The 25,795-nt window shown below is 34.1% G+C and overlaps 4 protein-coding genes across 7 annotated transcripts; 1 reads left to right on the forward strand and 3 right to left on the reverse strand.

Moving 5' to 3' along the window:
• Positions 1 to 7,414: 7,414 nt before the first annotated feature.
• LOC107644412 (protein phosphatase 2C and cyclic nucleotide-binding/kinase domain-containing protein) lies at positions 7,415 to 15,615 on the reverse strand. Of its 4 annotated transcripts, none has more exons than XR_015883167.1 (15): positions 14,094 to 15,615; positions 12,573 to 12,704; positions 12,233 to 12,448; positions 11,935 to 12,060; positions 11,682 to 11,744; positions 11,174 to 11,256; positions 10,564 to 10,795; positions 10,175 to 10,488; positions 9,980 to 10,055; positions 9,802 to 9,868; positions 9,222 to 9,499; positions 9,056 to 9,141; positions 8,815 to 8,936; positions 8,357 to 8,513; positions 7,415 to 8,191 (listed from the first exon to the last, which is right to left on the reverse strand). XR_015883167.1 is itself a non-coding variant. In XM_088486180.1 (15 exons), the coding sequence occupies exons 1-15, from the start codon at positions 15,150 to 15,152 to the stop codon at positions 7,946 to 7,948; spliced, it is 3,237 nt and encodes a 1,078-aa protein (XP_088342306.1). In that variant the 5' UTR covers positions 15,153 to 15,615; the 3' UTR covers positions 7,415 to 7,945. The 4 variants fall into 4 exon arrangements, 2 of the variants coding, with proteins under 2 accessions (XP_088342306.1, XP_088342305.1); XR_015883166.1 differs by having other exon boundaries at positions 12,233 to 12,463; XM_088486180.1 differs by having other exon boundaries at positions 9,056 to 9,121.
• A 624-nt stretch (positions 15,616 to 16,239) lies between these two features.
• On the reverse strand, positions 16,240 to 17,193 carry LOC148566186 (uncharacterized). Its single transcript, XM_088487423.1, has 2 exons — positions 16,753 to 17,193; positions 16,240 to 16,506 (listed from the first exon to the last, which is right to left on the reverse strand). The coding sequence occupies exons 1-2, from the start codon at positions 17,191 to 17,193 to the stop codon at positions 16,240 to 16,242; spliced, it is 708 nt and encodes a 235-aa protein (XP_088343549.1).
• Positions 17,194 to 18,832: 1,639 nt separating this feature from the next.
• Positions 18,833 to 19,732, reverse strand: LOC107641285 (uncharacterized). The gene is made up of 2 exons (XM_016344781.1): positions 19,660 to 19,732; positions 18,833 to 19,527 (listed from the first exon to the last, which is right to left on the reverse strand). Exons 1-2 carry the CDS (start codon positions 19,730 to 19,732, stop codon positions 18,833 to 18,835), a joined length of 768 nt encoding a protein of 255 aa, XP_016200267.1.
• A 4,971-nt stretch (positions 19,733 to 24,703) lies between these two features.
• LOC148566187 (uncharacterized) lies at positions 24,704 to 25,123 on the forward strand. Its single transcript, XM_088487424.1, has one exon. It carries the CDS (start codon positions 24,704 to 24,706, stop codon positions 25,121 to 25,123), a length of 420 nt encoding a protein of 139 aa, XP_088343550.1.
• Positions 25,124 to 25,795: the final 672 nt, after the last annotated feature.

Raw genomic sequence — 25,795 nt, forward strand, 5'->3', positions numbered from 1 at the left:
AGTCAGGATAGGTGCATAATCTTCAGTTAAGCCATGGAGAATTGCATTTACATGTTCACTTTCACTTACAAGTTCTCCCACTGATGTTAATGCATCAATTGTGCTTTTGATCTTTAAAACATAATCATTCACTGAAGCACCTATTCTTGTACTGCTAAGCTGATTTCTCAATTGTATTACTCTAGCCTTGATTTGTGACGAAAAATGACTTTCTAACCTGTTCCAAATCTGAAACGTGTATGTACACCCAACCATTCGAGTTGTGTATGGTGTGGTCATGGAAGATAGCAACTAGGATTTCAATAGAGCATCCTGTTTCTTCCATTTCTGGTATTCTGGATTGAGTTCTCCATTGTCAAGTAGCTGTCGTGGAATCCTGGCTCCTATAGTGTAAACAAGGTTGCACAGTTTATGCAATCTCCTCTAGAGGCACACTAGAAACTAGTTAAAAGAGTACTGCGATATGTGCAAGGTACAGCTGCATATGGCCTTAAAATTCATAAGGATCCATCCCTAAAGATCACAGCTTATTGTGACTCAGACTGGGCTGGTGATCCAAATGACAGAAAGTCAGTTGGTGGTTTCTGTGTCTTCATGGGAAGGAATTTAGTATCTTGGCAGTCAAAGAAGCAAGGAGTGGTGGCCAGGTCAAGCACTGAGGCTGAGTACAGAGCACTGGCAGACCTTGTGGCAGAACTAATATGGATAAAAGGTCTAATAGGAGAGCTAAAGTGGTCAATTCCAGAAGCACCTATGGCATACTGTGATAATCAGAGTGCTGTACTCCTAGTAGCAAATCCAATTTTACATTCAAAAATAAAACACTTCGAAATAGACCTGCACTTTGTAAGAGACCATGTCACAAGTAAAGTAGTTCAAGTATGTCATGTTCCGAGTTCAGTCCAAGTAGCAGACACCCTCACCAAAGCTCTCCCCTCTGCAGCGTTCATTCAGCTTCGAGACAAGCTTAAAGTGCAAAAAGTGGAAAATTCAGCAAATTCAAAATGGCAGGGTCATGATAAAGTATGCAGAGAAGATAAATGTAAGGGTCATATAGAGAACGATATGTGTGTAAGCTAAGCACTAAGCACGTGTAAAAATATGCTAAGCTAGGCTATTAGATGCAGTTACATTCCCTCCCTCTGAGTCAGTTAGTTCCCCCTTTCTGTTCTGTATGAGCTGGCAAGAGTAGTTGCTCTACAACTAACTTAGTTAGTCTATATAACCTGCAATTGTAGCTTGCACTGATTGAATACAAAAGAATCACATGCTTTCCACTCTAATTCAGTTTCAATCTCCACTCATTCTCTTCTTCACACTCTCAATATCTCTCTCAGTTCTCTCTTCTTCTCAAGATTACTTCACAAGTTTCTGATATCCTTTTAAATACGATAACATATACCATGGTAAAAATGGCAATGAGGTTATAACTTCATCAACTGCAGCTTCTTTCTTTTTTAGAAAAGTTTAAGAGTAGTCTTAAATGGACTGTCCCTCTATTTAAATCATTCCTTTGTTTTTCTTGTTTTTTAGCTTATTTAAGTCACCAAAAAAATTATATTTTTAAAGATAATTTTTTGAAAAGTGTGCAGTCAACAGTTGATAGTTGAGAATGATTAAATAATTTGATTAATTTAACTAAATTTTTATTTAACCACTCTTAGTTATCAACTTTACGTAAATTAACTGCACCTGAGTTTCTATTTTTTTTAACTTGCAGCATCAGCATTTGGTTAAACCAAAATAAAGATGGGTTTTAATAAATTCAAGCATTACAATTATGCTTATTTGATAAAACATCTTTTAAAAATGAAAAATACTATAATAGTCAATAGACATTTATAATGAAAAATATTTTTTTTTCAAATTTTAGAATTTTATATAATATAATATAAATATTGAAAAATTATTCTATAAACACATATAAGAATTGAAAGATTGAAAACAAAAAAAATTATTAATTTTTATGTCAAATATACCTAAATACTTATTATGTGATTGAATAATTGACTTCATAAAGCATTATTATTATTTAATAATACTAATAAACATAAAATATTACTCTATTCTAGTAAGCCAACAATAACCTAATGTTTGTCTTGTATTTTAAGATTAAACTTTAATTTTAAAAGAGAATTAAATCCTTATCCATGAGCTCAAATATGAAAAAGTAACTTATCTCTCTTTCTGTATTTAATTTTTTTAGTATTTTTGGTTTCCAAAACAAAGAAGCACAGGAAAAATACAAATAGAAGAAGTTTATACCTGGTGTGTAATGTGGGTGGAATTTGTAAAGATTAGAGTGAGAAATTAAAAATATATGATGTGTGAAGTACATGGAATTTATGAAGATTAGGGTGAATTAGAAATATACGAGAACTTTCGAAGTGTGTACGTAAAGAGTAAAAAAACGAAATTTGATGTTAATAATTAATAAAAATAATTTTGAATATTTATTATTATATAAGATTATAATAGACTTTTAAATTTTGATAAGTACAAATTAAATTTATTTTTTTTATGCGTTTTCAAGAGTATATCTAACTTTTAAAAATTGCTACAAATAGTTAAACTTTGAAGTACATATCTATTATAGTAAAAAAAGTATTGTAATCTATGTAAGTAAGAGATTTTAGTGAAATGAAACTAAGTTGTATTCCTATTACAATTTACAAATATATAATGACTATTTTACAAAAATTTATTTGCTATTCAGCTCATAATGCTGCTGACAAGGTTCAATTTGTCTTTAAGTCTGTTTAAACTATGCTTTTCAACAAATGCATAAGGATTAAGATTTTCTTTTTCTGCAATCTAGCCTCACACACCTTCAAATGATGATTATGTCCCCTCACTTTGAACTAAGATTAGAAAGAAAATATTATTCCCATCTTAGTCAAATCAAAACCTAAGCTCAAAATATATCATTATCATGACTTAAGCTGAAGTAACTAGAAAATTATTTGAAAATTAAACATTGAAAATATACCGTGATTTTCATGCCATTTTCTACTAGTGGTTGCTGCTGCTTAGCCTTCTATTTCTCTCTTGAATAAGTATCCACTAATCTTGCTGGAGTAAGGCTTTGTGGAGTGAAATTTTGCTCAAAAGAATCCATGGCAGTGTAGTGTTTCTTCTGTCAACTAGTTTTTATTTGAGTCTTGAGTAGTTATTAATTTTTCGAATAAATGGTTAAATTAGTCTCCAAACAATCACTTATTTTTTAAATTAGTCATCGAAAATTTTTTTAATCAAATTCGTTATTTAAAGATTTTAAAATGAGTTATTTTAGTCTTCTGTCACTTTTGTTATTAACGGTGTCAAAATTTGTTGATATGACCATTTTCCATTAAGTGGGAGTGGATCCTCTCTAGTGGGAAAAAATTGGATAATGTCCAGTGTTTGATCTCACCATTCATTGTTCTCTCTCTTATTAATTTCTGGTTCCACTTATAGAATTAAAGGTGAGAGATTACACTTTATTCTCTCCAGTGAAAAAAAAATTGGAGAGGATCCATTTCCACATTAAGTGACACTACAACACACATAATATGATAATAGTCTTAAACGATTAACATAATCATTTTAAAAAATTAGATCAAATCAACCCTCAAATTAAGAAATTTCAATGTCTTAAGTTTTGTAAAATCACTTAACTTACCACATTAATAAATTTTGGTGTTATCAACTAAAAAAAATAAAACAAATAATACGAATAATTTAAAACTTTTAAAAGCCACACGTGACACAAGAGTTGGCTTAAAGCTTAATAGCCATAACTCCACCATAAGCTCATTTTTAAACTGCACTCTATACTAATCAATTATTATTAATTAATAATTATTTAAATTTTATTTTTTAAAAATATAAAATTAATGATTATTAATCGCAATCGTTTAAAGTTAACTTATTAGGAATTGTTTAACTTTAACTGATGAGAAGTTTTTGGATTTAACTTTTACTGAATGATCTAATCCAAAAAAAAAATGAGGTTTACAAAATTATATTAAAAAATATTTTAAACTGTAATATAAAAATATAAAATAATTAAATTTTATTTTATATTATTTAATGAATAATTAGATTATTATACTCAAAACTTATTAATTAATTATTTTTGTTAAAAATATTATTTTGTAATATAATTTTTTATCAAAATATTTGTAAAAATATAATTTATTTAAAAATAATATATAATACATGAAAATATTAACTTTTTGTTTTTTAATTTTTTAAAAAATAAATAAATAATATATATCAACCATGCATATGTATAATATTAAGTAGATAATAATTTAAATTATTTTTTAAATTTAATATTTATAGTTATATATATAATATTTATAATTAAATATTTATTATATTTAATATCATCTAATTATTTTAGTAATAATTAAAAAATATAAAATAAGATCATATTTTATGTTCTATTATTTTCAAATATTTTTTTATTTTGTTAGTTAAATTTTTTATTATATATATATATATATATATTAAAAAGTTAGTATACAAATATCTTTCACAAAATATTTTTCATCATATATAATTTATTAAAAATATATTTTTGTTAAATCTAAGAGTAAAACATAATATGTTACCTGATTTTAATATTATTATATTATTATTATAATTATTTAATATATAAAAATTAATAAATAGTATACCTATTCGAAAGATTATCACCTATTTTATTGTAGGAAGGTAGTAGTTTTTTGTTTCAAAAAATATAAGTATTTTTTATCCATTAGGATTAATTATTATGCAAAAAAAAATTTATAATATTAAAAAATATATTAAAATGATATTTTAAATTGTAACATAAAAATATAAAATAATTAAAATATTATATTCAAAAAATTTATTGACTAGCTATTTTTGTTAAATATATTATTATATAATATAATTTTTTAACAAAATATTTATAAAAATATAATTTATTTAAAAAATTATATATAATATATGGAAATATTAACTTTCTTTGTTTTTTCAATGTTCTTTTAGAAAAACTTAATATATGGAATATATGAAATGTAAATTCGGTTGTCAAAGGAAAAATTCTAATATCGAGGTGAAGATTGGAGAAAATATCCTACGAAAAGTTAAAAGTTTTAAGTATTTTGGGTGCATCATACAGGATAATAGAGCGATTGAACAAGATGTAAATCATAGAATCCAAGTAGGTTGGTCAAAATGGTAGAGTACGTCTGATTTCATATGTGACAAAAAGTGTCTTTAAAACTTAAAGGTAAATTCTATCGCATTGCTATCAAGCTGGCTAATACTTTATGGTACAGAGTGTTGGATGGCCAAAAGAAAGCACGAACATAAGTTAAGTGTGGTAGAGATGAAGAAGTTAAGATTGATGAGTGGTCATACGCGATTGGATAGAATAAGAAACGAAGATATATAAGAGAAAGAAAGAGAGTTGGAGTAGCACCTATTGTGGAACAAGATGGTAGAATCGCATCTAAGGTGGTTTGAACATGTGAGAAGAAAACCGACAAAGGACAAGGGGTGAAAGGTAGAAGAAGACCTAGGAAGACCATCCATGAGGTGGTCAAATGAGATCTACATGTAAAACGGTCTATTTATAGACATGATACATGATAGAACTTAACGACGTCGTTTGATCCATATAATCGATCCCACCTAGTGAGACAAGACTGTTATTGTTGTTGTACTATATATAATTTTTAAATAAATTGTATTTTAACAAAGATAAAAGATTACATTATATAATACTATTATTTAACAAAAATAGTTAGTTAATAAATTTTAAAATAATAATTTAATTATTCGTCAAGTAATATAAAATATAATTTAATTATTTTATATTTTTATGTTGCAGTTTAAAATATCTTTTTGATATTATTAAAATTTTCGTGTATAATATTTAATTTTAATGAATAAAAAATATTTATATTTTTGTATTTATATATTTTATATTTAAAAATAAAAGATTATATTACTATTTAAAATATGATATATTAAAAGATATTTATTTATGTACTAAGATATTCTCTATTTATTAGAATCTAACATTTGATTTTTATTTAATAAAATCTAATAGTATATATAAATATGATACATCCAATACATACAAAATTATTGTACTTATTTTACACATACACACTTAATTTAATTTAATTACAGAAATACTTATACATGTAACATCACCTTTTCAAATAAAAGGAAATTTGTAGCGAAATGGCAATTGTTGATTTGGTTAAAGTCAACGAATCGATAAATAAATAAAGGAAGTGTATAGAATAAATTAATGTGATATGATTAGGTAGTGCAACCTCATTAGACTGTGGAATCAAAGTGGATGGTAAGTATTATCCGTATCTATGAATTAATTCATGGCAAAAGAGGTGCAAACACAATACAACAATATATACGTCACAGATAAGCCCTATCCCATTGTCTTAACTCTTAATAAAGGATACCACCTCCTCAGTCATTGAATAAGCCAGATTATACAAATTTGTCAGCTTTGTCAATAGTTATCATTTGTCAACAACTCGAATCTTCTGGGTACGTAACAACATGTAATCTTAGATTATATGACCCGTTCTGTCAAGTAACACATGAATTATTTATTATACACCACATATCAATTTAATTTAACATTGAAGATTAATGTTTTATTTATTTATTATTGATCTTAGTAATATTTCTCCCTGTTTCCACATTCATGATTCACCTACCTACCTTCTGAAAAACTCAAACTTTTTCTCTCATTCGTTCCGGTTTTTCACAAGCCTAAACCCATCATGATTTGCATCACTATTTCAGCAAATGACTGAAACATTCACCATTTCACCCACCCCTTCCACCAACACCAAGTGACCATCAAATCATGGTTCTAAACTACTTCAGGTGCCTAATTAACCATGAAGTTCCCCTCCTTGCTTCGAGTAAAAGTCCTCTATCAACATTTAGCAATTGTTACAATTGTCAATGCAATTTTAAATTATTGATTCATTAAATTTTTGTCAGGGGTAGGTCTAATTCGTGTCTTTATCGGGTTAAAAGTATAATAGTCAAGAGAGATGGGAAAGATAAATAAATTATGGAGATTGGACAAGACTAACACAAGTGATAAACACGTGTGCTCAAAATTTTTATATATTTAAACAAAAAGATGTGTTTTTATTTGGTGCATTGACAGATATATTTGTGATCTCGAACTTAGAGGCCAACCTACTCTGAGTTATTTGTTTTCAGTTTAAAGTAGATACACATTAACATCAACAATATAGAGATTAATTTATGTTCACTTGTACCTGGCCAGTAAAACTACAAAAAAGTAAACAAATTGTGATAAATAGTTATTATGATTGGTATTTAGTAATCTCATATTATTTAAATTATATTTGACAATGCTTCAAAATAGAAATAAAATAATGGATTACTTCATACACAATCATGAATATAATATTTTATACATATTTATGTGACTCTCAGTACGATGAACATATCTGTTCCTGACAATAGAATTTTCTTAAGTGGGTTATACAGAAAACTTCTAAACATGAATATTTTAATTGAAAAATGATAAGAAACCCACTCAAGTACAAGTATATAATATTTACAAAGGAGAGGAATTCCCAAAATAATAAGAAAAAATTGAAAGAAAAAAGAGGTGAAGAGAATATAAAGAACATAATTGAACCTACCCTACTCATATTCAACTACTTAAATAAATAAATAGAAAGCATGGAAAACACCAAGAATATTTGGTTTTCCAATGCAATCATGTCACAAAAAAGTGAACTATGGGGGGAATATTCTGATATCAAATGTGTCACTTTGCATCTTCTGGTTCATTGCAATCTTGGATTGCAATTATCCAACAAAGCAAAGGTATTTAAATATTGGTGTATAGCCAAATTTTAAAATAAGAGGACACAGAAACCTAATAATGTTCTCATATTCTCTCTTACCAGTCCTCAAGCCATTCAGGCACATTGAGTTCTTCTACCTCCTGTAATGGGGAACCTAGAGAACCACTGCAATCCTCAGAATGAACTTCCAGGTATTGTGTAACACGAGAAACGATTTCCGGAGGAGCGGGAAAAGTGCGGTGGCGAATCCCTTCCCATTCAACACCATTAAACCATGGGTGACTCTTGACAGAATCAGTACCTTGGCTACCAAGTCTAGTAGTTTCTTCCACATCAAGTAACTGAACAAATGCCAAAGGAAAATGAACAAGTTACATATAAACTTTTACAAATAGAAGGTAAATGTATAATATTGCCTAGCCGCAAGGGAGATTATTGTAATTTTCCCTAAGTCATAAGCGATGATATCTAAATGGGGGCCTTATAGAAAGAGAGTAGTAATATACCTTGGATATGATATCAACAGCGTCGGGGTTGAATGTATCTGGAAGATGTAGCTTCCGCTTTGCAATTTTGGCAACTGTATCAAGTTCATTTTCCCTCCATGATCCAAATGGCATTTCACTTCGTAGCATAAAATATATCAGAACTCCCAACGCCCACCTGTATAGTATAACATCAATGAGATTTCTCAACTTGTATAGTATATTAGTATAACATCAATGAGATTTCTCAACTTGACGTTTCAAGGAACACAGATCATTGCTATTAGTGCCATCAAACAATGTACATTACTTATGTTTACATTTATTTGTTAACGTCACCCTTCAGTACATTCTCGAATTAATGTATCTAGATACAAGATATACCGAAAAGTAACAATGACAGATAAAACAAAATGAATGGAGAACCATTCATTTCAATTTAATGACACAAAAGTTCTTGTTGATAACTTTATTCATACCAGTCAGCAGGGAAACTGTGGCCTTTTCCCAACACAATCTCTGGAGCTAGTGAATCTGCCATCCCACAAATTGTGAATGTTCTTTCACTGGCGAGCTTCTTACCAAATCTAAAGTCAACCAGCTACAACCAATGACAAATTTACGAGTAAAAAAATTGAAAAATTGAATATAATAGAATCTAATGGTAACATAATTAAAACAAACATATAAGAGAAATCAATAAAACATAAGTATCCAAACCTGTATATGTCCTGTTTGGTCCAACATCACAACATCAGGCGAGACTCCTCTGTAGAGAACACCATTCTGAAACTCAAATATGAAATCTTAATGAGGACAAGAAAGAAAAGTTAGTCACAAGGCCAAGAAGGCAAATTGAGGCAAAAGCATTAGTTAGATATACAACCTTGTGCAGATCTTCTAAAGCAATAACAACAGATGCAGCACAAAACTGTGCGGCCGATTCACCAAAAGGACTTGAAAGTATGGAAGACAAAGGGCAAGCAAGGAGTGTATTTAACACTATTCCAGCATATATGCTGTCGGCAGAAGTGCATAAAACCTGTGGTATACATGCTGAAGAGCTCACACCCTTCATCAAATCTTTCTCTTTCAAGACTTGTGCTTCTTTTCCCAGCCTTTTCACTTTTGGCTTGGAAAATCTCTTCAATGTAAGCAAATTTTCTGCTTGCAAAACATACTCGGTCAGTGAATTGCATTAAAACGCTATGTTTTTTAATTCATTAATGACTATATTCAATTCTATTAATTGATGTAGGAAAAAGACAACCAAGTCACCCTCCAATGGTGGTAAGTTTTGAATCAATTTACTCAACCAAAAAACTTGAGCCAAATTTAGAGACCGACGTTAATTGATATATAAAAGTAAAACTTGAAGGAATAAAGTCATTTAAAATAATTATTTCTGGAATTTAAATATGCATTGCTCAAATTTAAAGAGAGAAGTTAGAGATAGATTAATCTACCTGCTTCTCCAAACTTTACAAGCCCAATATCAGAGCAGTCAGTAGAATAGACACTCTTTATCCATTCCTACAAAGAAAAGGACCATGAAGTAATTTGTGGATCTCATTCCCAATGCATGAGAGAGAGAGAGAGAGAGAGAGAGAGAGAGAGAGAGAGAGAGAGAGAGAGAGAGCTTACCAAATCTGAGAGCTGGACTTTTCCTAGGGATGAAAAGTCAAAATTTCTAGCCAACTCTTTGGAATTATGTCTTGACCTACAGGTCAAAGTGATAGTGCCGGTTATATGAAGCTACATCTTTTAGAGCAACAAATGGGCAAATAAACAAAAAACCAAAATGCTGATTTCTGCTATATGCATGCATAAAAAACTTACTTGCGATCCTCCTGAGAAATCTTTTGTATGGAGCCAACAACAGATTCAAATTTCTCTTTTGTTAATATAGCACATACAACGTCACCCACAGCAACAGCACTTAAGGGACCAACCTTTTCACCAAGAAGGGCCCATTCACCAAAATAGCTTCCCTCTTGCTTCTCTATTGACAATTCTATTCTGCTCTGTGCATTATCATTCACATTTTCCAAATCAGGCTCGAGGCTGCAAACATTTGGATTCATCAATAAATCCGCATCAAAAGTGATTTTCACTTGTCCCTTCTGGATTATGTACAATCCATGGACTTCACTCTGCAAAAGCATACTAAAGAAATTCAAGAAAAGATTAGAGAATAATTAAATAAAAATATTCGGGAAAGTACTTACACGATCAATTATTGTCTGCCCACTTGCGTAGAAGACTTCAGAGAGGGAGTCAGAAATCTGACTCAGTTGTAAAATTGACAATCTTGACAGGAGATCTACAGATCGTAGCAACTTCAAGGATGACAAATTCGAGAATTCTGACATTAGAATGCCTCGAAAATCTTCTCGCTTTAAAGCCCAAAGAGTCCCTTTAGTTACAGCACGTACAGAAGCCTGGAGTGGTTTATTGTACCTGCAATGTCACGTTTCAGGAAAAAATATAAATTTTCTAGGTAAGAGACCTATGGTGTCAATGCAGAGTTGCAGTCACTATAAAAAATAAGAAAAGAGTTGAAAATCACTTTGGAAGATTTCCAAGGAAAACGAACAAGAAAAATGCAGATGCAAATGCACTATAGTCAGTACCGTGAGGGAAAAATCATATAAATTGGCCATGTTCTAGAATATTGTAATACTTTTGGTTAACTTCATGTCCCTGAATGGATTATAGTCCTCAACAAATATGTAAACTTGAGTAAACTTGAATGACCTGATAGTTGGATATTTTTCATGTCACAAAAAATTTCTTCAATCAGCGTGGACCACAAGGGGAAAAATGGATAGTACTCACATTAGAGCAAGCTCTCCAAAGCATGATAGTTTTTCCGATGTGTAACGCTGTAAAACCTTGGTTACTTCCCCATCTTTTTCTTCCTGCCATTGTTATAAACACAGAACAAAAATTTTAACACATCTTGTTCACAACAAAGAAAGTAATCCAGTTTTAGAAATGCTTGTAGAAGCAACATTTGTGATATGGTCCTAGACCTTGAAAACGTGATTTCATCTGGATTATGCAAGGGGCAAAGCCAAGAGAGCCGGAGTTCTGGATTAGGTTTTAGAAATAACAGAAAGGTGGTTTTTGTAAGTGTTTGTGTCAGTTGTCTTTATCATGAATGAAAAATTGCTTGCTAAGAAAGCTTTAAAAAAAATTATAATTTTTGGATGCCTGCAGATGCCATGATCCTTGCCTTGCCTCTGGCTTGAATAAATTTCAATATTTGCTTGAAAGAATAGTTGTGGAGCCATCACAGAGATCCATAAAATCGATACGGCAATCAAATGACAAAGATACAAACCTGAGTTGCCAAGACCTCAAATTCTCCACTACCAACAACATAAAAACAGTCACCTTCACTGCCCTGAAAAGTATAACTTTTTGTCACAATTTTTGCCATTGCAAAATACAAACCAAGTCAAAATAAACAGAGGTTTCTAATAGGAATGCAAGCTCCATTCAAGAATAGTGTTAATCCATTTTTCGCCAGAGAAATCCATAAAAGTTAAAGAACAAAGGTAAATAATTTTTCAATAATAAAGTAGATAACTGACCTGTTTGACTATAATATCACCAGGTTGCACCTCAACTCTTTCCATGGAATCCAATAGAACATTACATTGAGAAGCAGTAAGTTTTCGGAAGAGAAAATGATCATGCAGTGCTCGCTCTATCTGTGCCTGTTGTAGCATATGAAGAAGCACCATAAATGATAGATATTCAAACAAACTAAATGAGAAAAGATAAATCAATGAATTTATGCTTGTATACAAATGTTGCTATCAATGCAAACAAAATGTGAAAAATAGAGGAGTTAATGCAAAACAAAACAAGAAATAGATTGGGGATTACTTCTTCCTCCCATGTCTTCCTATGCGCTGAAGATGGAGCAACCCAAGCTTGCCCATTCTCCAGGGAATTTTCAATTGCTCGGAGGCGTGCCCTTGACAAGTCATGCCTTACCCGTTGGTTCCTAGAGTTCCAACCCAGGGTAGAGGGAGATTCTGAACCTGTCATCTCTACAACTTGAGGCACTGGAGTTCGTAAAGATTCGCCAAATGTTTTTTCCTGACCAACACCAGGCTGATCAGAGATGCTAAATCAGTTAATAACAAGAAACATGGGGAAATGAATGTATGAATATTGTTGGGAAATATAAATGAAAAGCAAGAAAAAAGGAATACTGTCATACTTCAGTTAGCCCATTTATATGCACAATGATGATTGTGATATCATCCGTACGAGTTTCATACTGTAGCCAAAGCCGATAAGATTCAGCTACTATTGCAGCACAAGCATCACGCGGATCTTTGAACTTTGCAACCTGGAAGCATAATGGCAAATTAAGTTACAAAATATTTGACTTAGATCCTATGATAAACCAAAATATAGGTGAAATATGGTATGAATATAATTGCAAAGCATTATCAAAATGTGTATACAGCTCTTAGGGTTTAGTAGTTGATTGTGGTCATCAATTTCTATCATTATAAGGGAAACCTTGGGATTTGCCTTATGATTTGATTTGGGCTACCAAATGATAAGCTGTTGGATCACTGATGCCTTAATCTAAGTCTGTGCATAAGAAATTGCTGACCAAGCTTCACCAAACAAAGGCATAGCCTAGAAAATTGTCACAGTTGGACACGGAGGGAAAAAAATACAATTACATAATAGATAAATCTGTGAATTTCCTTATTAGTTGGAAAATATTACCAGACAAAAATACACTAAATATGCATTCAATTTCAAAAAGCATTGTGCAATTTGGTAATGTGGATCCCGAAATTAAATTCACAATTAATTTTGCACATTACAATAATCAGTCTTAGTCATGGAGAATCTATACACAAAATTTACAAGCAAGTAGATCATAAGCCAAGGGTGGCATAATAAAGAACAAATTCCAGTTTTGATAGACAAACTACTATAACTTTGTTACTTATTGGGAGGGGAGATTCACGACCCTCCCAAAATCATATCTCTTTTAAAATCAATCTCACTCATTAAACAATAACTTAGGACATCTTGTGGATAGTTTGCTTGATATTCTGCTCATGCCAATCCTGCTTAAAGTGAGAAGTAGTTCATACTGAATTGTGAAATGACCAGAATTCCCCCCTATTTTGTAAAATAAAATATACTAAAAATCCTGTCATCGATTATAGTAAAACTACCACTGAAGTCAATATTCCTAAGTCCTAACAATGACCAGAAGCTTCACTCACTTATATTAGAGTGGTGGTAGGTCTCATAGAGTGCTTTGGCAGTGCATTCTTTGTGCTGGACTGAAGTGTGGGGCATTCAGGTGGAGCATACCCCAAGAATGTTTTGCACTCAATCATGTTTTCCAATAGCTTCCTTTACTTGCAGGTCTATACAACTAGTGCATTCTTTTCCTCAAAAAGTAACTTTTTGGTAAATTCCTAATTCGCAAATACAGTAAAGCATAGTCCCTAACATCAATTACACCCATTCATGATTGCGATTGAAAGAGGATGATAATTTCCTTGCCGCCAAACTTGCTTTATCAGAACATCCCCTAAAGCCAATATCAACAACAGAACCAGCAAAGGGCAACAACATTTTTTCTTTTTCCTCTCTAGAATCAGAATAAAGTTTATCCCAAAGGAAGACAAAAAGTTACACTACAGTTAAACCCCAAAAAATAAAAAAACAAAAGGTCAGAGAGAGAAAAGGTGAAAAGTTTTACCATATCAACTACCGTTTGGCTAGAGATGAATTCAAAGACACCATCACTTGCAAGCACGAAGAAAGGATGATCCTTGGTGAGCTCGAAGACAACAATCTCAGGGTTAGCAACAACACCAATAGTCTCGGCAATTGAATCCCCAATGCTCCTTGTGAATGCAGTCCCAGGGTACATCCCATTGGGGACCCACAACCTCGGTGGGTCCCCATCATCATCACCTTCTTCATTTCCCCAACACTGAACTTCAGGATTCTTCAAACCCTCAATTTGATCCAGTGTCAAAACCCTGGCACCACACATCTTCACTCTCTCCAGCTCATCAGCCCTAAACGGAGTCTGATCCAACGACAAATCAACGGCCACAAGATCCTTCCCTCTCCTCTCTCCAATCACCGCCCTCGAATCGCCTGAATTCGCCACAATTATAGTTCTCCCTCTCACCAGCACCGTGATCGCCGTCGTCCCGCTCATGCTGTCATCCAAGACATCATTGTGAAGCTGCAAATTCGTGGCCAGAAAAGCACCGTGACAAGCCTCAACGGCATCGTTTTGGAATTTCGCACTTCGAAGAAGATTCTCACAGAGCTTCTGCTTGACAAACTGTGAACACTGCGCACCGAACTCGCCGTGGCCGTCGAAGACACCGAAGAAATGGTCATTCGGACTCGAACCAAACGGTGTGTGGATACAGAAGCTGTCCTGGTTCGCCTTGTCCAGTGCGTCAGGATAGTAACCTCTCTGTGACAAGAACGAGTACCGAAGCTCGTAGCTGAACGCAGGAACCTTCGCCACTTTACAACCTTCCGGTGGAAGGAACTGTGACGAAACCCTAGCGAGCCTCCGGATTCCGGCCTCCGGGTCCCGCGTCAAGCTGAGCTGATTCAGCACCTGGAAGTCGCCGTCCGGCGAGGCGGCGGCGGCGGCGGAGGATTCGTCTGGCTCGGAGGATGAGGTCCCGCGCGGAGGACGAGCGATTGCGTCGCCGTTGATGCTGGAGGCGGCGGCGGCACCTCCGACGCAGTTGTCGCCGATGCAAACACGAGAGTAGATGCAGCCCATGGAGAGGAATGGAAGGTTCTAGAAGATTGAGATGGCGGGGACAGTGGCATGAAGCGGCTGGGAATGGACATAAAAAACAGTGGTGGAGTGTGAGTGTGTGTGTGTTTTGTTATTATTGTGATGATTGAGTCGGGAATTGAAGGTGAACCACAGAATTGCTTGCATTAAATGTAGGGTGAAGATGGGGAGAAAGGGGAGAATAGAATGGTAAAAGTGATTAAGAAAGGAGATTAAGGAGTTAATGTAGGGATAAGGTAGCTGCTGCTGTTGACGGAGAAGGAGAAGGAAAATGAGAAGAAGGGAAGTGCGTAGTGCGCATAGTAGCAAAGATAGAGAGAGATAAAGGGAGGTATGAGTGCATGTGTGGTACGGTCAGAGTCACACAGCTTTTTGTTGACGATGATGTGGACTCCTTTTACGTTTTCACTTTTCACGCTCATCCTCATTCAACCCCACGTTTCTTTCGCTATGCATTATTATTATTAGACGTTAGTGGGTTTTTTTTTTTTTTAAAGTTAAATCCAAAATTTTTAGATGAGAAGAAAAGATTATATTATTTGAGATATAGTTTATTGGTTTTTTTTTTTATTAAAGATAGAATATTCGAACCCGCAATTTTTTAGTTGAGTATGGGGAAACTATGTCATTTGAGCTATAACTCATTGGCTATAGTTTATTGGCTATTAAACGTTATAATTTAAAATTTTTTATTTTATATTTAAAAATTTTTTTATTATAAATTAAAAAAATTATTTTTTTTTAAAAAAATTAACGAGACTTTAATTTCTGAAATTCAATTTTATTTTTTTGTGTGGAATACGTTTGTAGTAACTCTTGTGAATTTTAAATTTTAAATTTTTTTTGTGTTGGAGAACACTATTTTTATTACATCATTGTTAAATATAGTTTATTCATGTATGTATATGTGTATTTTTAGAGACGATGATAATGATTGTTATTTTTTATTTTGAATTAAAAAGCACTCTACACCATAGGGTGGAGCAGACAGAATACAGAGGACTGAAAAGAATACATTACTAATAACTCCAAAGGTGATAACAACCCCTAGTCATCTTCGGCATTACCATCAACAACCAAAGGGAGCACCACCAATCCATTCGTCGGAAAGCATAAAGGACCTGTTGATGATTTCCACCGCACCTGAGCCATGATTATTGAAGACTCTATCATTCTTTTCTAGCCAAATTGCCCATAGTACAGCAAAGAATTCCACCAACCACCTCTTCTTCTCACTCTTTCGCTGTGCAGCCTGCGTCCATCTCTCAAAGTGGTGCTTCAGAGTACCTGGTATTGTCCAGACCCTACCAAGAGCAAAAAGCCACGCACACCACACCTGTCAAGTGAACTCGCAACCAACAAACAGATGAAAAACAGATTCAACAGACTTGCAACATAAAGTACACATATTATCAATCTGGTCAAGGACACCTAATCTGCATAGTCTTTCTTTAGTATTCACCCTTTCAATCAACACAAACCATGAAAACAGTTCAATCCTTGGCGGGACAAATCTCCTCCATATAGCACTAGTGAAGCTATAGCTCGTTATTTTCCCCGGAAGTACTTCTTCCTACATCACCTGCACAAAGGAGTTAGTGGAGAAAATACCAGTTTTATCAAATTTCCAAACCACTATATCCTCCCTCTCAGTTGTGAGCTTAACTGAACATAAGATCTCATGGAGTTGGTTCAAGAGTTCCAGCTCCCATTGAAATAACTCTCTCCTCCACTGGAAGCTCCATATCCACTTAAGCCCATCCCAAAACCCGCAGTCTCCTATAACAGATCCTTTAAGGTTTGAAACCGAGAAAAGTCTAGGAAACAAATCTTTCAAGACACCACTAGTTAGCCAGTCATCCTCCCAGAATCGGGTTGTTCTGTCGTTCCCTACATCCATTGACAAACCTGTGATCATCTTTTCTCTGATTTGTGGCTCTCTGATTCGAAGCTGATAAATATCCTTCCATGGATCCCCTCTTGGAGGAACCGGTTGACCATGCAACATCTCAGAAGGATTCATGCTATTACAAGAGCACACTACTTTCTTCCATAAGAAGCAATCCTCTTTCGAAAATCGCCACCACTACTTAAACAGAAGAGCTGTGTTCCGTATTATTGCATCTCCTACTCCCAAGCCACTTGTCTTTTTAGGAGCCATCACTACCTCCCATCTTACTAGGGGTATCCCGGTCCTCCCATCCTCTTTATTCCACAAGAACGGTCTTTGTAAGGAGATCAACTTCTCCGCTACCGCCTTTGACAACTTGTATAAACTGAGGTAGTATATAGGCAGGCTATTAAGGACAGATTTAATGAGGACTAGCTTACCTGCTTTATTAAGGGTCTTTGCTTGCCACAGACTCAGCTTCTCTTCCACCTTATCAATCACTGGTTTCCACGTCCTAACTAGCCTCGAATTCGCACCCAAGGAAATTCCAAGGTACCGGACAGGGAGGGAGGCCTCCTTACATCCCAGCAAAAGACACATCTTACGCGCCTAACGCTTTTCACAATTAACCAGAATGAAGCTGGACTTCTCAAAATTGATACTCAATCCAGACATAAACTCGTAGCAGCGTAGGAGACACTTGTAATTCCTTATGGTCTCTTCCTCTGGAGGGCAGAAAAGTATGGTATCATCTGCAAACTGTAAGTGTGACAACTCAATGTTATCCCGTCCAACCAAAAGTGGAAAGATGCGTCCATTCCTCACTGCCTCCTCGATCATTCTATAAAGAACATCAACAACTAGCACAAACAGAAAGGAGATAAAGGATCTCCTTGTCGTAGGCCCCTTTCCATTTTGAAGGGCTTAGAGGGAGCGCCATTAATAAGTACTGACATAGTCGCAAAAAACATACACAGTCCTTAACCCACCCGCGCCACCTATGCCCAAAGCCCATCTTCTGCAGAACTATATCCACAAAACTCCATTTGACCCTATCATACGCCTTTTGAAAATCCAGTTTTATTATCGCTGAGCTCCTTTTTCTTGACTTTAACCACTGCACAGTTTCACAAGCTATCAAAGCTCCATCATGAATTTTTCTCCTCTGCACAAAAGCGCTCTGAGTCTCGCCTACTAATCCTGGCATCACATTCCGCATCCTCCAAACTAACACTTTAGAGATGACGTTATACACACAACCCACCATACTAATCGGCCGAAGGTCTTTGATTTCTGTTGCACCAACAAATTTCGGTGCTAATGCCACCCAGGTGACGTTCGAACCCTTGGGTAGCACAGCCGATTGGAAGAACCCTAAAACCGCTTCCGTGAATTCCTTCTCAACTTCTGCCCAACACTTCTTAATAAAGTTCATATTATATCCATCACTTCCTGGTGCTTTAGTGGACTCACAATCCCACACTGCAAGCTTTATTTCTTCAGCACTCGGCATCAATTCCAGCTTTATTGCCTCATCCTCAGTTATTCGCCTTACCAGCCCTTCCCGGAACCCTATACTTGGTGATGTTTCCTGATGGTATAAATCCTTATAGAAATCTCGTATAGCAACCTTAATCCGGGATTGATTTCGCACTAATCTTCCATGGATTCTTAAGGCATCAATCCGATTGTTCCTCCGACGAGTCGAGGCGATATTATGAAAGTATCTAGTATTTTTATCCATCTCCTTAGCATGTCTGGACCGTGACATCTACTTCCAATGAATTTCCTTTCTGATATACCATTTCTTGCAAGTGCTCACAAGCGCCTTCCTTCTAGCTTCCATTGTTCCATCATATACTCCATTGCTCACCATATCATCTACTTTCTTAATCTTCTCTTCAAACTTATTAATCCTCATGTCCAGATTTCCAAAATGGTCTCTATGCCATCTACCCAACGGAACCGTCAAAGCCTTCAACTTATCCATGAATTGACCCTCCCCTGTGCTCCTCCACTCCTCCTTCACCATCCGCAAAAATCCATCATGAGTAAACCACGAGTCTAGACTCCGAAACGGTCTTGGCCCCCCTTCCAACCTTGTGACATTCATAATCATTGGGCAATGGTCGGATAAGCCTCTTGGATCTCCTTGTAAACTTGTTTTAGAAAATTCTTCTAGCCACTCCAAACTAACCAAGACTCTGTCCATACGGCTACATGACTGGGCCCTGAACCATGTAAACCGCCGATCAGTTAATCCTAGGTCCATTAACTCCATATCATAAATCCAAGATTTAAACTCCACCGTGGACCTTGGCAAAGAAGTAGCCCCTTGTCTTTCATCCACCTGAACAATCTCGTTAAAATCCCCCATAAAGCAGAAAGGTACTTGGCATAAGCCTGTCAAAAAGCTCAACTCTTCCCACACAACAAGTTTGTCCTCCCTAACATGCTCACCATACACTAAACAGAACGCACACTGAAATTTATTTTTTACTAGCACTCCATCCATGCATAACCACCTACCTCCTATATAACAGTTACGTACATTAAACACTGTTGCATCTCACATCAACAACAAGTCTCCAGATGCACCTTCTGCTGCCACAAACTCCCAACCCACTACATCATTACCCCATAGTTGTACGACATCAAATTTAGTCACCATCTTTGTTTTAGTCTCTATCAAGCCTAACATATGCAAATTGAACTTCTTTCTAAAGTTCTTGACCATACTCACTTTTCCCATCCCTGCCAACCTCCGAATATTCCAGGATGCAAAAGTCATTTAAAAACAGTTGTACACACCTTTTTCGTATTTTTCGGACGACTTCTTCTTGCTTTTGCTTTCTGTTTAGCCTGCTTCTTCCTCATAGCTATTTCCTCATTATGTGCCTGGAGTATCGCCATTATATCCTCTTCCTCATTGTATAACACAGCACCAGATTCCACAGCGAGATCTCAAACCTGTCTGTTTTCTTGCATATCTTTCGTCCATTTGGTGTCAGGTGTTTCAGAAGCAGCATCACTCTCAACATCACTCTATACATCAAGCAATCCATCTTGCGCTCCCCCAACCCCCAAGTTCTCCAAGTCCGACGTCTCCACTAGTCCTGCTGCCGCAGCCACAGCTGGGGTAGTAACCGCACCATTCTCTGTCAAACATATTTGGCTCTGACAAACCCCAGCATCCTTTGTTGTCGTCATTACGCCCACTCCGTCACCATTACCGCCCCTCTCTCCTACCACCCGGCCATCGTCACGATCCCAGTCACTTTGTCTTAGTTCATCCACCTCTCGAGTTCCCTCTCCACTGTCGATGATGTTGAAGACACCATGCTTATTGTCGATCTAGTATTTAACTCCCTAACTTTCTTTCTCACACAAATTAAATTAAATTAGTTTTTTCAAGAGTAAAGGGTTGGAGAGCACCATTGTTAAATATGGCTTATTCCTGTATATCTATGTACTTTTGGGCTGCGTTTGTTTTTGAAAACAGAATAAGATAAGACATTAAAAACAAGACGTAAAGGACAGAGACACAAATTTTTGTGTTCTTGTATCCTGTTTGATGATAAAATATAATAATAAAAAATATAATTATAAAAAATTAACAAGAATAATGAAAGAAAAAATAAAAAATAAGTTGTGTCCCTTGTCAGTGTCTTCGTATCATTTCTGTCATGATGGCCACAAAATACACTGATTCAGTGTCTCTGGACACATTGTCTCTGTCCATGTCTCCTCTATCAAACATAATTTTGTATCTCTGTGTCCCTGTCTTACTGTCCTGTCTCTGTAAACAAACGTAGCCTTGAAGACGATGATAATGGTTGCTATTGTCAGTTGTAAAGCTTAAGAATTTGAGTTTCATTTCAACTAGTTATTTATGAAAAATTCAGAGTAAAATTCGCAAGTGCGACGAACTCTATAAAATTATAGAGGTTCGCTGGAGTGTGGCAACTCATCCTAAATCCTAAAAAAAATATATTCCAAAAATTATTTTGATTAATTTTTTTTAAAAAAATGACTTTTTTAGTTTATATAAAAAAACCCTGAGATTTTGAATTCATGATTTTACCGTTTTTCTTTCGAAAATGTTAGGCGGTCAAATTTTTTTATACGAAAACCTATGTGTATTATGTTTGGGGAAAAACTTTAAATGTATTAAATATATCGGTATTTTAATAATTTTAACCATTAATCTTAATTGTAATTATTGTGGGTAGGATAGATAAGGGTATGCCTTAAAGAAATTTAAATTACAAAAAATTATAAAATTAATCGTTAATAATTAACAGTTAATCTTAATCATTATTAACAAAAAATTATTAACGATATTAAAATAATTTTATTTTATTAATATGTATGAAATTTGAAATGATTGAGTTTTATATTTGCTTTAAAAAAATTTAATATTTCTGCGGGTTGGAAATGGTAGGATTTAGAAATTTAGAATGCGGGTAGAGTTAGAGTTAAGAGATTCTCCCCCCACAAATAAAATAGGATAGAATTTTAATGAAATTTTTAACCTGCGGGTAGGATCAGGGTAGAATCCCTACCCATTGTCAGCCCTATTTTTCCTTTACCTTCTCATATTCCCTTTTTTATATTTCCAAAAATTACGGTAAATTTTTTAAATGTGAGTAAAAAAATAAAATAGATAATTGAGTTATGTTAAAAGTATATTATTATGGTCATATTTGTTACAAATATTTAAAGGAGTGAAATTTGTATGTGAGAATCTATTTAAATTGTTATTCCTTTTACACTTTCGATCGAATAATTAAAAGATATGATTTGTAAGAAGATAGATTCTCAATTATGATGTATTGACACAGACATGGGACACGATACGAGACACACGGATATGCGAATTTAAAATTCTTATAAGATACAGAGACACGACATGTATATAAAATATAGTGTATTTTTTTAGATAAATTGTAATGATATTTTGATATTTTATTGATATTAAAATATAAATTAATTTTTTTATTATTTTTAATGTCTTTTTTTAATTATATAAAATATTTAAAATATTTTTGTTTTAATAATTAACAATATAATATTTCTAAACTCATTTCAAGAATACCTATTAAGAATAAGGTTAGACACACTGACACGTGATGGTATTTAAGTGTGTCAAAGCGTGTCCGGAGAAAAAAATTTTATTTTTTATTAAGAGACTGTTGGACATAGAAGAAACGCGTGTTAGATGAATGTCGAAGAGTGTCATGTTTGAAATATGTCTGACAAGCAGACACGGCAAATTAAGGAAGTGTCAGTGCTTTATAGATTCTCAAATACCAAAGAGAGTATCATGTATTTTATATAGATATCCTAGATCAGTATTTGGTAGATTTGTTCAATTTCAAAACTAAGTACGTAAGCGATGAAGCGAGCATGTAAGAGATGTTTTCAATGTATATTGAAACTCACTCACAAATTTTGTTCATCGAGTTGTATATTGAGTTCAAACAAACTGAAGCCAATCGAAATATCGAATGGGAAGATTACAATAGTAATAGCGATAAGGAGTTTAAAAGAAACTATGAGATCGTTGATCCAAATGAAGACGAAAATTAAGGCACTATGGAGGCAGATATCACGGAAGTGGCAAATGTACTAGCAAATCAGCATCCGTTTGAAGAGCTGTCTTTCATGCGCGCATTAGATTTTGGAGATCATGCATGCGCCGGAGTTTTCTAAATATATAAATGCACATATAAAATTTGAATATTTGTTTATATGATAGATTAATATTGTAGATTTAGTTAAATTTAGAAAAAGAAACAAAATTTTGTCATTATTTATATTATATATCGATTAATGATATACGTGATCCGTGGAATATAATTTATTAATTAGTATTTGTTTACTCATTTATTTAGTTAGATATAGAATAATTACCTGACTAGGTTTAAGTAATTTTATAGTTAAATTATGGATACTTACTTGATTAGGAAAACATATATGTTTATATTTATATTAATTTATTAAATATTTATTTATAATATATAATTTTAATTGATTTTAGAAATATAAATTCATAAATAAATATTTATAACGTATAATTTATAGATAGATTTTAATTTAAATTTTATTTATTTAATACTTATTTATTAAATATTTATCTCGTGATATTGTAGTAGAGCTTCCTATTGTGATAGATGGTGAATTCGCCGTAGAAATAGAATTTAGTTTTAGGGTGATTGTCATTATGGCGATGAAAGATTATACCATCCGTAAAAGTGTAGATTATTGGGTGTATAAGTTGAAATTGATGATATTTTATATCAAATATACACAATACAACACAAGTTGTGATTTACTGATCAGGGTTAGTATGATTCGCAGAAAGTACTGTTAGAAGATATAAGGAGGTATAATGGTAGTCACACTTGTACTAAAGTCACCATTTTTTAGGACATTCGAAGCTGGATTTCAATACAATTACAGAAGTAATAGAGCCGTTGGTAGAGGCTAACACCTCTATGAAGGTGAAATCAGTCATTGCGAAAGTATAGCTGAAGTTCAATTACACCATAAGTTATCGCAAAGCATGGTAAGTAAAGTAAAAGTCAGTAAAAAAAATTTTCAGATGTTGGAAAAGTTTCATACGAATCTTTGCCCATATGGTTTGAACATATGTCACAAGGAGTTATCAGTAGTCGTTCATTTTGAAACCATACCTTCATACTAGGGGGCATGACTTGGTAACTGATATTCGAGTATTACATCGAGTCTTCTAAAATTTTTATCCTTACAGTAGAGCATTCAAACATTGCAAACTAGTTGTCTAGGTAAATGGGACTCACTTGTATGAAAAATATAAGGGTTATCTATTGATTACAATTTCATAGGATAATAATAATGATATCGTGTCTATTGCATTTGCCATTGTGGAGGGAGAGACTTCTGATACGTGACAGTTTTTCTTATTAACTTGCAACAACATATGGTAACTGGGATGGTGTGGAACTTATTGCTGATCGACACGACTCCATTAATTCAGCTATTGCTCGTAATAACGGAGCTTGGTTGCTTCCTAGAGCTTTTCACATGTTTTGCATCAAGCATATAGAATCGAACTTATTGAGGAAGTTCAAGGCACCATATATACCTGAAGCTTATCGTCAACGTATGTAAATTTGAATATATTGAAATTTGTTATTGTTATGATTATCATTATTATGAATGTCATTTATACTTGGTGTTTGTACTTTTATTTATTGCAAGATATTCGAGAACGGCTCGACAATACAAGATACGTTATCAGCATTTACGAAAACGGGGTGAGACTCACACTAATTAGTTAAACCGGATCCTACGTGAACAATATGCTTTGGCATCCAATGGTGGTTATCGATGGAGTCATACGACCATGAATCTAGTGGAGCGCATCAATTCAGTTTTAAAGGGGCGTGCAATCTCCCACTCACTGCATTTGTCAAGGCAATATTTTATAGGTTTAATTAGTTGTTCACAAAAAAAGAGCCAAAGCTGAGGCTTGCATTAATGATGGACATATTTTCTATGGGCTTGTAACCTCCAAATTGCATGCAAATCAACGTGCCTCGAAAATATCCAGGTTACTTATTTTGACGGGTAGAATGAGATATTTGAAGTGTGTGAGATGCCCAGTGGAGTGGAGTATGCATTTGACCTACGTCGACAATATTGTGACTGTAGTGAATTTCAGGTGGACCGAATTCTGTGTCGACATATATATGCTTGTTGTGAGAATCGACGGGTAGATTGGCAAATGTACGTTTGTGATGTTTATAAGATGGACCAAATTCGAAGGGTATATAAAGCTAGGTTTAGGCTACTAGAAAATCTCACAACATGGTCTGTTTACTACGGATCTCCATTCGTACCAAATTCGTTCCTCAGACGAGTTACTAAAGGTCGACCAAAGATGACTTACTTCTTGAATGAGATAGACACTCGGATGTTGCGTGGTCCTAGGCATTGTAGGCAATGTGGTGGCGAGGGCCACAGTTGTAGTAGAAGCCGTCAACACGATGGTGTAAGTGCATGTTCTTCTGCTTAATAAAGTTACTAGCGTTGTTGTATTTCCTTAGTAGGAGAGTTCTATGACATTTGTATTTTATATATTGTATCCAAGTATTTAGTACTTAGTCGATAAAAACAACATTTTAGTTAATATAATTAACAAAAAATGAATTAACATAATCATCAACATAATTTTAAGAACATACTACTTTTTCATTGTCCACTTTATCTCTTTCACAAAATTTTTGCATTTCTTAGCGACCTTGTTGAACGCAAACGGGGTGAATCGATTAGCTTTACGATGTGGAGGATCAACTCTAAGATTGTAGTTTTTGCCTCGTTCAGATGGAGTTGATACTTGTACCTGTGTCACCTACATAAATATAAAAATACATCACATACATACATCAACGAAATAATAAAATACTAATAAGTAATAAAAATACATCTACCAACTAATAAAACCAAATAGTCTACTAAGTAGTCTACCAATAAAATACATTACCTGCACTAGACCCTGGATCATCATCACGATCATAATCGTTGTTGTGGAATTCTTGACCGACATCTTTATTATTGTTGTCATCTTCATTCTTATTCTGGTCATCATTATCTGGAGATCTACTAAATAGTCATCAATCTCGTAATCAACTCTTTTAGTACTCTTGTCAATTAGAACTATTAGAATACGACGCAGATTTTTGCTGTT

Source organism: Arachis ipaensis, chromosome B5, assembly GCF_059453495.1.
Source record: "Arachis ipaensis isolate K30076 ecotype BB chromosome B5, ASM5945349v1, whole genome shotgun sequence".
In the NCBI taxonomy this organism is placed as follows: Eukaryota; Viridiplantae; Streptophyta; class Magnoliopsida; order Fabales; family Fabaceae; genus Arachis; species Arachis ipaensis.